Genomic DNA, 14,542 nt, shown 5'->3' on the forward strand with positions numbered 1-14,542 from the left:
TGGAAAAATCTCTGGCATAAGAGGTTAGACTCTCCATAGGTGAGGGATGGAGAAAAAGGGATTTTCCTTGCTTATATTCAGGAGAAAGAGAGAACTGCTTCCTTCTCTTCTCCCAGGAGGGAGACAAATCTTTGTTGCTTGGAGACCAGACAGAAAAGATCCTGGGTTCTCCCTCTGACCTTTTGGGATATAAATACATCTCTGCAGGAGCCAGAACAACCCTGGTGCCTTCAGCTTTTATGACCTAGAGCTGTTTCCAAGGTCATGGGCCTCATTTGCCCTTGAAATACAAACACACCTTCAGAGTTAGTTAAATCTCTCTAGAGTTCTCTCACTACATAGTTGTAAATTAACTTAGCTGAGTATCCCAAGATTCAGCAACATTTACCTGGAAAGCTCCAACTCTTCAAGATTCTGCTTCTCTTGCTAACAGTGTGCTCCGTTGTGCCGTGTTAGAAGCAGGACGGATGCAGGACTCTCGTGGCCCAGAGTTGTGTGCTGTTCCAGGCACTTCCATGAGAATTGTCCTTGCTCTCCTACACCTGGGTTTAGGCACCATGCATTGGGTTGAGGCGGCAGTGGAAAAGGGAGGCAGCGGCCTGAGGAAGAGGGCTGGCGAGGTGAGCCAGGTGTTGGTAGCAGGAATACTGTCTGGGCAGCACTTAGAAGAGGGGATATTTCGTAAGCAAAAGGAGAAAGTCTTTTTTTTAAAGATTTTCTTTGAGAGCGCGCGCGAGAGAGAGCAGGGTAAAGGGCAGAGGGAGAAGCAAGCTCCCCGCTGAGCAGGGAGCCCGATGCGCGACTCGATCCCGGGACTCCAGGATCATGACCTGAGCTTCGAAGGCAGAGGCTTAATCCACTGAGCCACCCAGGCCGAGAATGTCAGTCTTAAGACTCCTAGAGAGAAAGAAGAGGGGATTAGAGAAGCAATAATCTAGAAAGTAGTGCATTTAAAAGATATGATGGGGGCATCTGGGTGGCTCAGTTGGTTAAGCGTCTGACTCTTGATCTCAGCTCAGGTCTTGATCTCAGGATTGTGAGTTCAAGCCCCATGTTGGGCTTTATTAAAATAAATAAATAAAAGATTTATTAAAATAAATTAAAATAAATAAATAAAAATAAATTTATTTAAAGAAAAAAGTTTCAGCCTTTTCTGGGCTGGCCCAAGAGAGTGAGGAAAAGAGTACATTTGCTTTGAGTGGGGGTAGGGAAGCCATGTCTGTGTGGAAGGAAGGCAAAGGGAGAAGTCAGCTAACTGTTGCAGACGGACCCTCGCGGTTTCTGCCTGGACGCACAGCATGATGTTCACGAACCCACACTCTTTCCACCAGCATGTAACCTGAGAAAACGTGTGGCTGCCTCGGGTCCGAGGTGCAGTAATGGATGGCTTAGTGGGAGGCGGCTGGCTCCTAGAATCGGTGGTCATAGGACCCCACATGTAAAGATCAGAGCCACTGATAAGAAGCAAGACTTACAGCCTCTTGCAAGATTTCTCAGGGTGGTGAACTTTTCATTTCATTTCTAAGGCAATGACCTTGTGAAAATATGCTAAAGGCCTGGTGAGGGGCAGTCACATCTGCCCAGATGTAATGTGAAGCCTTCTGGGCTGAATAAAAGGAATTCACAATCTTAAAATCGAAAAGTTTAGGTTTTTAAAGTCTCTCACAGCCTAGAAACGCTTTTCAGTAAAACTACATTTATACGAATTGTATCCCCGGGGTGGCTTTTATCTTTTAAAAGTTAATATTTCAGGAGGCCAAAAGAATCTGTAATCAGCTTGAAAGCAGCTGGAGCATAGCAGACAGTCTGGGAGAAGTGAAAGAGACCATTGATGCAGAAACTCAGGGATGCTTTCCAGATTGGGGCAGGAGCGGCTCCCAGGTGGGAGTGAGGGTGGCTGAGCGCTGAGCAGCCCTGCTGTGGGGGCCTGGGCAAGCACCTGTGGGCATGGATAATCCTCCCTGGATTCTGGGGCGGGTCCTGTTCATTATTCTGGGTCACCCGACCCCCACCTCCATCAACAGGAAAGGTGTAAGCAAGGCTGCAATTTGTGTGATGCTTCTGGTAAAGGTCTATGTGTGTGCGTGCGCGTGTGTGTGTGGAGTCTGGGATAAAAGGCAGCACTAAGTGTGTATCTCATGATGTAAAGTCGAGCCTTGTCCCGGCTCCCGTCAGCACAGAACCCGGTCCTGGTTGGAGCAGGAGGCCTCAGCTGGGCTTAATCCACCACCACTGCACAGACCCAGCTGTGGGGAGGCTGGGGGGTGGGGGGGTTGGGGGTGGCTCCAGGCTCTTTCAGGACCAAAGCAAATTTCTTCAACAAATGGCAGGGATTACCTCCTCCTGAAATAGAAGTGGTGTTATTCATTATTTGCCTCTTTAAATGCTGAGTTAATCTTACATCGATGTGAACGGTGTTGGCTCCATTTCACAAGACTTCCTTTCAGGAGAGATTGAATGGCCGCCCGTTCTCAGGGCTGTAACTGTAGATACCCATTCGGGAAGCCAGCTGTGCGGCCGTGACAGTCCTTATCTTCCCCTCTGATTTCTTTTTTTTTTTTTTAAGATTTATTTATTTATTTGTCAGAGAGAGAGACAGAACACAAGCAGGGGGAGAGGCAGGCAGAGGGAGAAGCAGGCTCCCCGCTGAGCAAGGAGCCCGATGCGGGGCTCGATTCCAGGACCCTGGGATCATGACCTGAGCCGAATGCAGCCGCTTAACCGACTGAGCTACCCAGGCGTCCCATCCCCTCTGATCTCTACATGCAAGAAGGAAATCCTTCCTCCTCCAGAGGACAGTGCCTATGGTAGCCTTCCTAGGACAGATTTCCCCAAGCCGTTAAAAATTAGCAACCCAAGCTCAAGTTTCTGCTTTTCGTTCTTCTCATGGCTTATCCCAGACTTGGCATGATCATGAGTAAGCAGAGCCCCGACACGGTTTCTGTGAATTCCCATCACTGTGGCATCCTAGCTTCACAGCATCTAAGGTGCTGAAATAAAGTCCAGCTGGTAGAGAATCCAGGAGCTTTACTCCAGCCCTGGGCAGGACAAACACTTCGCCCACAGCAGAAAATATGAGGAGGAAACAAATGTCAAAAGTAGTTTGGCCGGAGATGCGTTTTGCTGCAGGTTACAGAAGACGCTCTAACAATGGCATGAACAAACGAGGTGTAGATTTGTCTCACGGCAAGAAGTTTGGAGGTTGGCAGCCTGGGGCCCGCACAGTGGCTCAGCAAGGCTACCAGACACCTGGGCTTTTTCTCTCTGCTCTGCCTTGCTCAAAGAGTGGTCTTTTGACATCCTGTTTGTCACCTAATGGTCACAAGATGGCTGCCTCCTCTTCAAGATCCAGGCTGGAAGAAAGAGTCAAGAATTAAAGGAAAAAAAGATGAAGGCGGGGCCTTTTCCTCATGAGGTCTCCTCTAGCCGTGGTGGCTGCCTGCCTTATCTCATGGACCGCAGTGATGTCACGTGCCCACCGGTTTTAAGAGAGGCTGGGAAATTGAGTAATACATTCTCCTACCTCTACACTGGAGGCAGGCAAGGAAAAAGGCGATTGGGACTGTGTGTTGAATGTGCCAACCTACAATATCTGCCACAAGTTGTCACAGTAAAATAGTACTGAATAGAACAAAGCAGGGCTAGCCGTAGGCTTTACCGACAGGAATTGCTTCCGCTCAGGCGGAGGAGAACGTCATGGGCAGGACTGGTGTCTGGTCAAACAGGCAATGGGGGTTGGGAAAAGTCAGTACGGCACCGTCAGTAAGTGGAAGTGGAGGATTTGAGCCCAGGTCTGCCCGACCAATTTGAGCCCAATTGTCTGGGCTGCATCTATTATCCCATGCTGCTTTGGGGACCCCAGGGCCCCAGAGTGACACGTTTGGCTCTTCTTACTCATGATGATCCTGCCCAGCCATCCACAAGCTTCTGAGAGTGGCATTCAGGAGGGGGACCAGGAAGACTGAGTCCCAGTCCTACCAGCGATAGCCCTCATGTTGGGTTATGACTGCCTCCAGTCACTGCTCTTGCACTAGAATCAGAGCCCCTGGAAGGCAAAGACCGCGTTCTGATCACAGTTGTATCCCCAGGAACTGGCATATAGTAGGTACTCAATAAATATTTGCTGGGTGCGAAATGACCGAAGGACTGTGCTATGATAATATCCCTGTATGATGAGTACTAAGGCTATGCCATGGCAGCGGCTCACTCAGTGTTTCCTAAAGGGCCCCCGTGGGAAGGAGAACTCCAGCTGATGGACTCAGAGAACAATTCAGGGGAGAGTCAGGTCAGCATTTGAGCCAGTCTTCGTGATTTTGAAACACGGGCATGGGGAAGCGTGCTTTAGGTGGAGGAAACAGGGACAAGGTCTCCCAGATGAGAGTAGACTCTGCAGGGAGAGGCCAGTTTGGATGGGGAGAAGTCACAGCCGACGGGTAATACAAGGTTTTGGAGAAAGGAGATTGCGGCCAAGTATGACTGGGAAACATCGGGTTAAATAAATAATTAGATTATCTGTTACAGTTCTCAGAGCCTTTAACAATGCCCCTGTGACTCCCAAGCATTCGGCCTTGGGACCTTTCCTTGCAGAGCATTTCATGGAATGAGTGCTCCTCAGAACACATTTTGGGAAACACTGATCTAGCTCAGCCCCACATGTATAGACAAGGAAAACTGAGACTCAAAGAAGGGAGGGGGTTTATTCAGAGCCACACAGCAGAACCTGATTGGAAACCCAATCAGGTCCCTTGAAGACTGTGTATAAAGGACGGCTTCTTTGTCACAGGGACCTTTTATTTATCTGTTATTCAAACAACAACTTTGGTGCTAAAAATGGCCCCCAGTTTTTGTACAGTGGTATTTTATATTCATCACTAGGACTCTGAGCTGCCAGTCACTGGTATTGTGTGTGTGTGTGGCCTCCAGGATCTTGGGAAGAAGGTTCACCTTAAGTCAGTCCCGGGTTGGCCTTGAGGGCAAAGAAAAGGTATTCTCCTGCACAGCCATTTTTAGGGAGATCCAGGACTGGTGCAGTTTGCGACCTGTGCCCCTCTCCTCAGCTGTTCCTTGCCCCCAGCCCTATACCTGGTGTGGTGGGCAGAATGGTGCCCCAAAGATGGCCACGTCCAAACCCCTGGAACCTGTGAATATGTTACCTTACACGGCAAAAGGGACCGTGCGGATGTAATTATGTTTTGGACTTTAGGAAGGTTATCCTGGATTATCTGGGTGGGCCCGATCTAATCACATTGAACCCTTAAAAGCAGGGAACTTTATGTGGCTGGAATGGAAGTGAAGCAACAGGAGGGCAGGTCGGAGAGAATCGCAGTGTGAAAAAGACTCCATGCTGTCTATTTATTTATTTATTTATTTATTTATTTATTTGAGACAGAGAGAATGAGAGACAGAGAGCATGAGAGGGAGGAGGGTCAGAGGGAGAAGCAGACTCCCCGCTGAGCAGGGAGCCCGACGCGGGACTCAAGCCCAGGACTCCAGGATCATGACCTGAGCCGAAGGCAGTCGCTTAACCAACTGAGCCACCCAGGCGCCCTCCATGCTGTCTTTGAAGATGAAGGGGGCAATGTGACAAATCCACGTGGCTTTAAATTGCTGACAAGAGGCTCCCTTATGACAGCCATCAAGGGAACGGGGACCTGAATCCTAAGTCCTACAACCACAAGGAACTGAATTCTGCCAAAAACCTGAATGAGCGTGGAAGCAGACACTCCCCCAGAGCCTCCAATTAGAGCCCAGGCCACAGGACCCAGAGCAGAGGAACCAGTGATCTATAGACTGTGAGATAATAAATTTGTGTTGTTTTAAGCCACTAGATTTATGATAATTAATTTTGACAGCCTTAGAATACTGACACCGCTGGGGTAAAATCATTAACATATCCACAGTGGGAGCCTGAAGGGGAGAGAAGTTAGGGACAGGGCACCACAGAGCCTGGAGGGCTTTGGGGCTGAGGTACTGAGTTTTAGTGTTTTAAAAAAAACCCAGCCGGTTTGAGTCATGCGCACCCTTCCCTCCCGGCCAGGTGTCCCCATATCTCTACCCAGAATGAGGGTGGAGGTCATGGGGGAAGGCTGCTAGAAGCCAAAGGGCTCCCCGAAGTAGGGCTACTTCTGTGTCTTCTCTATATCCCACGTTCTGTCTGACAACTGAATCGTGGGGTCCCTTCATAAACGGCCCAAAACCTTTGCAACTCGAATTATAGTGGTTATTCGTGGCTATGTCCCTTGAAAAGAAAGGGGCTGCTAATTTGCTAATCCTGACAGGTCAAAGGATGGTTATTACGGAGGATAGCACTAACGACCTCTGGTGTTGGAACAGCCCAGGCTCCTGAGGGAAGCCTTTATCTTTTCAACAGAGGGCATGTCCCAGAAGGGGAGGTATGTGTCTAGGAGTTCAAAATAAACATCACCGCGCTTGAGAAAGAATTCCAGCTTCCATGGGAGATAACCCGACTACAGCCAGTTTCTGAGTCTTGATACTCTTTTGTTCCTAAATGTGGGGGAAAGTGTTTGCATTCTTTTATTTTACTAAAATAAAAGGGAGACACGGAGAGGGGCTTGGTTTTGCTGGCCTGAAACCTTTCTTTTTGTTCCAATTTTGTTTGATTTTCTGAACCTATTTAAGGTTATAACACAATAGATCTAATTATTTAAAGCCATGGAAATTTGTGCACAGCATCTTATCTCTGATGAGATACATGTTGTTACAAAATACGTGCATTTATAAAAGTACAGGATTAATTTTAATGTTAAAGAAATCTGGAAATTCTGTCTTAGATAAAAGTGCAGTTTAAAAATCACAGAAACTTCTTGGATTACTTAGAACAAAACATCCTTTTTTTTTTTTTCTATTAAACTTGAGTGTATCTGCAGGCTGTTTTATTCATGCTCTATTATCATCTCTAATGCACCTAGAAGATACCTTTCCCACAGTGTGATTCAGTCCGGGCGCCTAAAACAGATGGTCTCAGATTTCATGTGTCCGGGTAATTAGCTGAGTTTGAGCGGCTCAGTTAAACCGTTTGAAGGTCAATAATGCATGAATTTCTGGCAGACTGCCTAGCACTGAGTCCATAAACTTGTATGGGGACCCAACATTTTTATAGTAGAGAGAATTTTGTGTCTTAAATATGAAATAAGTAATGTTAGGATTAGTTTTGCCTGGAATTTAATTTTATGGACACGAGAAAGTTCTCATGTGAGTGCTTTCCAAATTTGCAAAGAAGTCTTCTCTCTGTTTTGCACATTAGTAGCACAGTCTCTTAGGAACTTTGAAATCAAATTCAAGTACCCTGAATTAAAATCTCCGAATTTAGATTCCATGCGGGGCCCTCTTGGAATTTGTGTAGATGTCTTAAAAACGTTAAGATAAATGTTAACATTGCATGGTATTTATAATTTTTTCCTCTAAAGGTACTGTTTTTATATAAAACTTTAATTTTGTTCCTGAAATTTAACTAGAGCATTCAGATATCAAAATAAACTCCATTTCGATAAAGATCGTTTTTTCTTCAGAAGTTTTCTCAGTGGACAAAGCAAACACAGGACTGAGCCTGGCAGATTGCCGCTTGATTTGGGTTCTGCCTTTCTCACTTAGGAGGCCTGCGATCACGTGCTTTCTCTGCATCTGGCTCTTTCCTCCAAAATGGTCAGGTTACCAAACCTCACCTTCAACTGTCTGATAACCACTTTCAAGATGGGGAGCGAGTATGTTGTTTGAACCCGGGTATTGCTGCCCTTGCAACAGACCTTCACTCGGGGTCCTGGGACTGACCACTGCCCTGTTTCTGTTGGCTTGTGCTCCCCACTCCCACTACCCCTGGGAAAAGAACCTCGCTGGACCAGCACTATGCTGATTATAGTGCACCCATTTATCAGAGTGCAAAGTTTAGGCTTGTTTAATGTTACCGAAGCTTCCAACTGGTGATCTGTAACTGGCAGATTTAGGAGTCCTGTGTCCCTGGTTGAAGATTTCTCCAGTATCACAGTTCTGGGGGACAGTTTGCTTGGTCTACCCCAGCTACTTTCTCTGGGTCTGGTGCAAGGCAGTCCGGCTGAGTCCATATTTATCACGAATGTACCTCTTGATATTTGACACTGGGGTAGGAGTATTTACGCCTCATGATTTGGCCGGGAAATGGCTCTTTTAGCCACTTTTCTTCGCTGATAGATAACAGTCAAGATAGAGTATTCTAGAGGCGTATGGAGGAGGCCTTTTTGTCCTGACAAAGAAGCCACTGCCTTTTCCTCAGAGTTGTGAGGAGTACTTTGATGGCACTGGATCATTGTTGGGTTATTGTCACCAACTCAGGAGCAAGCCACACTTGCGGAGTTCTGCTCCTATCAGCCAGGGGCTCTCTGGGCCACTGTTATAAGGTGCCAGGGACAGGGATTGACTGCCCGGGGTTATATGAATTTATAGCCATCACATAGGAGTCTGGTTCTCGTCACAGGTGTAGGATCTCAAGCTAGAAGGGGCCTGCTCTGGACTTGACTGGATGTCAACAACCTTTGACAGCTCAGAACTCCATACTTGCACTTGCTGATTGGGCATCTGCATACTACATACATTGAATTTGCCTTGTGCTGTTTTTTTTTTTTTCTTTCCTCAAAAGTGGACTTTTAAAGAAAAATTGTTTTAAAACTCATCATAATTTGGAAACTCAAAAAATAAAATAAAATAAAATAAAATAATAAAATAAAATAAAATAAAATACCAGCTAAATCCTTTGGGAGTACAGCAAGGTAAGCAACAAAAATATCCTTTGCAGAAAAGATGGCATTAAATGTAGTAGATGCCAATATGTATGGTTGTACTTTGTTGGTATTTTTGTCAAACCAGTCTTTCAGCCCAAATACTTTCCCCATTTCTGCAGCACCCAAGAGTACAAGACTGTGTAAACAGAACATTGTTGTGAACTGTTTGCTCTGGCACACAGCCTCTCCTAGCCTTCTGATCCCTGCCACAGGTCAAGGGCCAAAGGTCCACAGCAGGCCTGGGCTTCAGGGTACTCTTCAATTACTCCATAGTAATCGAGGATAAAGCCAAAGGACTGGCTTTCATTTACTGTGAAATCTGGTTACGTATATAAATGGGATCTTCTATACAGAAAGTTAATTTTTGGTGGAAAACTCTACTAAGGGTTATTGCGTTCCAAAAATCCAAGGGCAAAAGTAACTGAAACAAAAAAAGATGGCTAGAGTGTGAACATGATTCCTGAGTCTATCACGAAAGTTCCCAGTCAGGGTTCGCTCCGCTCTCCTGCACAGGAAACCCTTCATGATTTATGCACCTGAAGACGTCTCTTAGCAACGGCTGTGAAGGAAACGTACTGAGAAATTTTCTCTAGGCTTTGTTTAGAGGGAGTGCCAAACCAGAGGTTAAATGCAATTTAACACGTTCTCTAAAATGCAATGGACATATTGTTGTATTAATTTTAAGGAGAAAAAAAGGCAGTTTGGCTTCCTACTTGATAGTAGATTTGTTTGCTCTTAAAATACTCATTCCCACACTGTGGTAGGAATTATGAATAAAATTTCTGGGATTGTCTTTGGATTTGGCAAGCAGTGTCAGATTCTTTAAAAGAAGTTGTTTGGGATTTTTAAAATATAAAAAAAAGTTCTGTTGCTCATATATTGCTGCTTGTTAACTAAAAGTAGTGCTTTCTGAACAATCTATTTTTAGCTTTTATTTCGAATTGACTTTAGATATATGGGAGATTGCAAAAAAATATACAGGAACATCCCATGCATCCCTCCCACCAGCCCCATGAAAAATCCATTTTGACTATTTTTCCTATGAAAGGAGGAAATAAGCTTAAGGGTTGAGCAAAAAAATGGGCCGCTTCAGGTCTAGCCCAAAGGCACAGTGGAGACCTGAGTACTGGACCCCCACCCTTGGTGTAGCGTCTTTGTTTCATTTGCCCCAAAATGGGCAGCTACCGGCAGGGGGCGTGGCAGGCAGGGACATCGGACGCTGACATTCTAGCCACTCATTGCTTTCTTTTAAAAGCTTCCTCCTTTCCCCATCTCAAAGTTCAAAGTGACTGGGTTTAGGGTAGGGATGCGGTGAGGCTTGAATGTGGGTTGCGTGGTTGAGCCACTGAAAAACTTTTTAGGTTTTGCCCTGTACTTCTCCAGTACTCTAGCCCTTATCTTTCTAGGAGAGAACTTTCTCCACCCTCTTTGAATTAGGGACTTCTCATCCACATGAAGGTGGGGGGCGGTGGGGGGGGAGGTAATCAATTTAAGATCACATACAAGAAAAAAGTCACTTAGATTGTTTGGGGAGATGAGGGGGAAAGATATATAAAAGTTTAAAGTCACTTATTTCAAATTAAGCGCATAGAGTTATGTTAAAGGAGCACAGAACTATTGGAAATTGTACTTTAATTCTATACTTTTTCTGGTTGAGGAGGGAGATGACAGAGAATAAAGTAAATCCCAGATGCCGGGGGAAGAAAGAAAGGCAAAGAGGGAATGAAGAGAGGCAGAGGCTTATTACCCTTAGCTTAGAGGTAGACTTTCTAGAAGGATTTTGAGGTTTAGGTAAGCTAATGTCTCACTTGGACAGTAAGTACAGAAGCTTAAGTGCACAGGGCAACAGACCAATGTTATGTATAACAGCAAACTACTTCTCAGTTTGCTTATGGAAGTCCTCTATCTTCACGCAGATACAATGAATATATTATGGGCCACTCACCAGCTCTGGCTGCAACCCTTCACACCTTGCCAATCCTCACCACCTTCCTACCCCCTCAACAACTAGTTCAATGTATTGGCTTCTCCACTGTCACTGGGCGAGTCAACTGCAGGGTATAACCAAGTTTTCTCAGTTCTTTGGATTCCTTTGGCTACTTCTGACTCCCCCATGCAGCCCTAGGGCCATGTTTATTTGTTGAATGGTTAGCTACTTTAACACTGCTATTATCAACAACCTAACCCTCTACCATTCCCAAGCAGACCTCACCTGAGAAATTGGTAGAAATGCAGAATCATGGGCTTTGCTTCTGACCTTGTGAATAGAATCCACACATTAGCACAACCCCCTGATGATTCTCAGAAGCACTGCTGGCCTCCCTGGCTCTCACCCTATTCATTCCAGATTGCCACATCACCTGCCAGCAACCATACTTCAATCATCTTGAGACTCAGGACTCCTTCATAATCCTTGTATTCATTTTTTTAATTTAATATACTCCAAGAATAGCTCTTCAACCCCCCTTTCCACTCTTTAGCTCCTCACTCCTGTTTTTTTCTCCTCCCATTCCTATCCTCTCTCTCCCTGTCTTAACTTTGCAGAGATCAAATGACCTTGCTGTGCTCATGTGTGTTTCCTTCTAGGCTTCAGTATGTCTCTGGTCTTCTACCACCCTCTATTCTTTTCTCCGGTCCAGATGAAGTAGTATCTTATTTACTGTCATTTTGGAGACTCTTTTTCTCATACTTTTGGTTCTCTCCCTCCTACCCCCATTATTGGGCCTTCTCGCTTTTGTGGGTCCCTATTTCTACTGTTTCTTAATTGTAGATAGCCCCGTAGTTCAGTGTTTCTTGGCTCTCTTTCTATTTCTCCTACCGAAGAATTTATGCCACTCCTTAGCTTCAGATCTCCTCCGTATTAGTTGATTCCCAAATCTCTTTCCTGAGTCCTAGTCTTTCATTTCCAAGTAATTGAGTGATGTTCAGCAGGATCTAAAACTCTAACATGAGTAATAGCAGGTTAAGAACATTTATTTAAGATGTTAGCAAGGAGGAAAGACAATACAGTCTAGCTTATATTTTTTGTCTGTCTTCAACTTTGGTCTGATATAACTCAAACTCTATCCAGTCAGGATAACTCTATTCATGCTTTTATATACCTTGTGCTTTCCTCCTTCCATGGTTTTGCTCCATGTCTTTGTGCTTTTAGAAAACATTTCTGCCCTTTCCTTCTTCAAATCTTCCTAGCATTCCAATCAGGAAAATGTGGAATGATGAAAATGCTGGATTACGAGTCAGAAGAAGACCTCTTTTGGTCATTCTACTTGCTTTCTGACCTTGGAACAATTATTTGAGCTTTCTATGGCTTTCTCTCTCTCTACATATGTATATTTTTAAAAGATTTTATTTACTTATTTATCTAATTTGAGAGAGAGGGAGCACGAGCAGGGGGAAGGGGTAAAGGGAGAGGGAGAAGCAGACTCCCTGCTGAGCAGGGAGCCCGATGTGGGTCTCCATCCCAGGACCCCAGGATCATGACCTGAGCCAAAGGCAGCTGCTTAATGGACTGAGCCACCCAGCACCCCTATGGCTTTCTATATTTTAAATAAAGAAATAAGAATTCCATCCCTGCCTGCCTCAGATAGCTAATAGGATAAAGACCATATAGCATTGTCTGACCTGAACTCTGATAGCACTTTGTGCCTTTCGTCTGGAAACTTACTATCTCTTGCATGTAAAGTAGTGACAAATTCTACAAACTCTTAAAAAGTAGGGTACCCGAATGTAAACCTTTTTCTTCTATGCTTTCTATCATTGTTCATGTCATGTTATCAGATTCAGAGGAAAAACCAATGAAAAAAATAGCAATTCCACATGCTGTTCAGTTTTTATTCTTTTTTTTTTTTTTTTAAAGATTTTATTTGACAGAGAGACACAGCAAAAGAGGGAACACAAGCAGGGGGAGTGGGAGAGGGAGAAGCAGGCTTCCCGCGGAGCAGGGAGCCCGATGAGGGGCTCGATCCCAGGACCCTGGGATCATGACCTGAGCTGAAGACAGACGTGTAACGACTGAGCCACCCAGGCGCCCCAGGCGCCCCCAGTTTTTATTCTTGATTCACTAATTCCGAATAGTTTTTACTACAAATGTATCACCTTTCCTTTTTTTTTTTTTTTTTTAAACCTCCAATTTAGGAGATGTCTTTCCAGTGCAAATGAATCCAATAGCTCAATCTCAGTTTGTACCTTTGGCTGAAGTTCTTTGCTGTGCTGTATCTGATATGAATGCTGCCCAGATTGTGGTGACACAGGAATCACTGTTGGAGCATTTGATGAAACACTACCCAGGTAGCGTGAGAAGTTTTCTCTATTAGTTCATTGCTTGCTTTCTATTTATAAATCCTCTTAAAGATGTGAATAAACTGGGCGATATCCACTTTTTTTTCTATTGTAGAGCCTCGTATTAGAGCCTTGCTAGGAAAGGCCTGCATCAACAAATTTGATAAGGGCATTTCTTTTACTTTCCAGATGAACTTTTTCAAAAACAATGCTTATGGCAATAAACAAATCAAACTGTAGAAAGGAGTACAAAGCAAAAAAAGGAAAAGTTCATCTTCTCCCCCGATCCCATTCTTCCATTGCCACTTCCCAGAGGTGACAGTTTATATTGTTTATCTTTTCCTGTGTATACTTTCATAAATTGTATTTGAGCATATGTATTTTTTTTTCAAAGATTTTATTTATTTATTTGAGACAGAGAGAATGAGAGACAGAGAACACGAAGAGGGGGGAGGGTCAGAGGGAGAAGCAGACTCCCCGCCGAGCAGGGAGCCCGATGCGGGACTCGATCCCGGGACTCCAGGATCATGACCCGAGCCGAAGGCAGTCGCTTAACCAACTGAGCCACCCAGGCGCCCCATATGTATTTTTTTAATAACATAAATTAGATCATTCTTTACATTGTTTGCACCTGCTTAAGTTAGAAAAATATTTTAAAATATCTTTTAAAAATATACATATGTAGAGAGAGAGAAAGCCATAGAAAGCTCAAATAATTGTTCCAAGGTCAGAAAGCAAGTAGAATGACCAAATGGCCTGGGTGACCTAGTTGCTTAAGTGTCCAACTCTTGATTTTGTTTTTTTGTTTGTTTTGTTTTAAGATTTTATTTATTTATTTGAGAGAGAGAGAGAGAGCATGAGCTGGGGGGGAGGCAGATGGAGAGGGAGGAGAGGGAAGCCTGATATGGGGCTTGATCCCAGGACCCTGGGATCATGACCTGAGCTGAAGGCAGACACTTAAGCGACTGAGCCACCCAGGTGCCCCTAACTCTTGATTTTGGCTCAGGTCATGATCTCAGGGTCATGAGATCGAGTCCTGAGTCGAGCCCTGCATCAGCCTCCAAGCTCAGTGGAGAGTCTGCTTGAGATTCCCTCTCTCTCTCTGCCCCTCCCCACCCCCCAAGTGCATACACTCTCTCTCTAAAAAAAATAAATAAATCTTTTAAAAAATATTTTGGAGATCTTTCTGTATTATTATATATTGATTTATTTCAATCTTTTCACAGATGCATAATATCCCAAATGCATGGGTGTAGAAGAGTATTTTTAATTTTTCCCATTATAAAATGGATATGCTTATTGAAGAAAAATCAAGAAAATACAGAAAGTAACCACTTACAGTACCACCACCCAAAGGAAATGTTAATATATATATATTTTTATTTTTTTAAAGATTTTATTTATTTATTTGTCAGAGAGAGAGAGAGCACAAGCAGGGGGAGCAGCAGGAGGAGAGGGAGAAGCAGGATCTCCGCTGAGCAGGAAGCCCGATG

General features: G+C 44.5%; 1 protein-coding gene across 1 annotated transcript in view; it reads left to right on the forward strand.

Annotated features, from left to right (window-relative positions):
* Positions 1–14,542, forward strand: part of LOC118018043 (storkhead-box protein 1-like) — a 56,949-nt gene that overhangs the window by 33,521 nt on the left and 8,886 nt on the right. The window contains exon 2 of the mRNA XM_035016515.1: positions 12,906–13,058. Coding sequence (XP_034872406.1) covers positions 12,906–13,058 — 153 coding nt within the window. The remainder of the gene's footprint in view (positions 1–12,905; positions 13,059–14,542) is intronic.

This window comes from Mirounga leonina, unplaced genomic scaffold (assembly GCF_011800145.1).
Source record: "Mirounga leonina isolate KUSES-001 unplaced genomic scaffold, KU_Mleo_1.0 Mir_106, whole genome shotgun sequence".
NCBI classification, from domain to species: Eukaryota; Metazoa; Chordata; class Mammalia; order Carnivora; family Phocidae; genus Mirounga; species Mirounga leonina.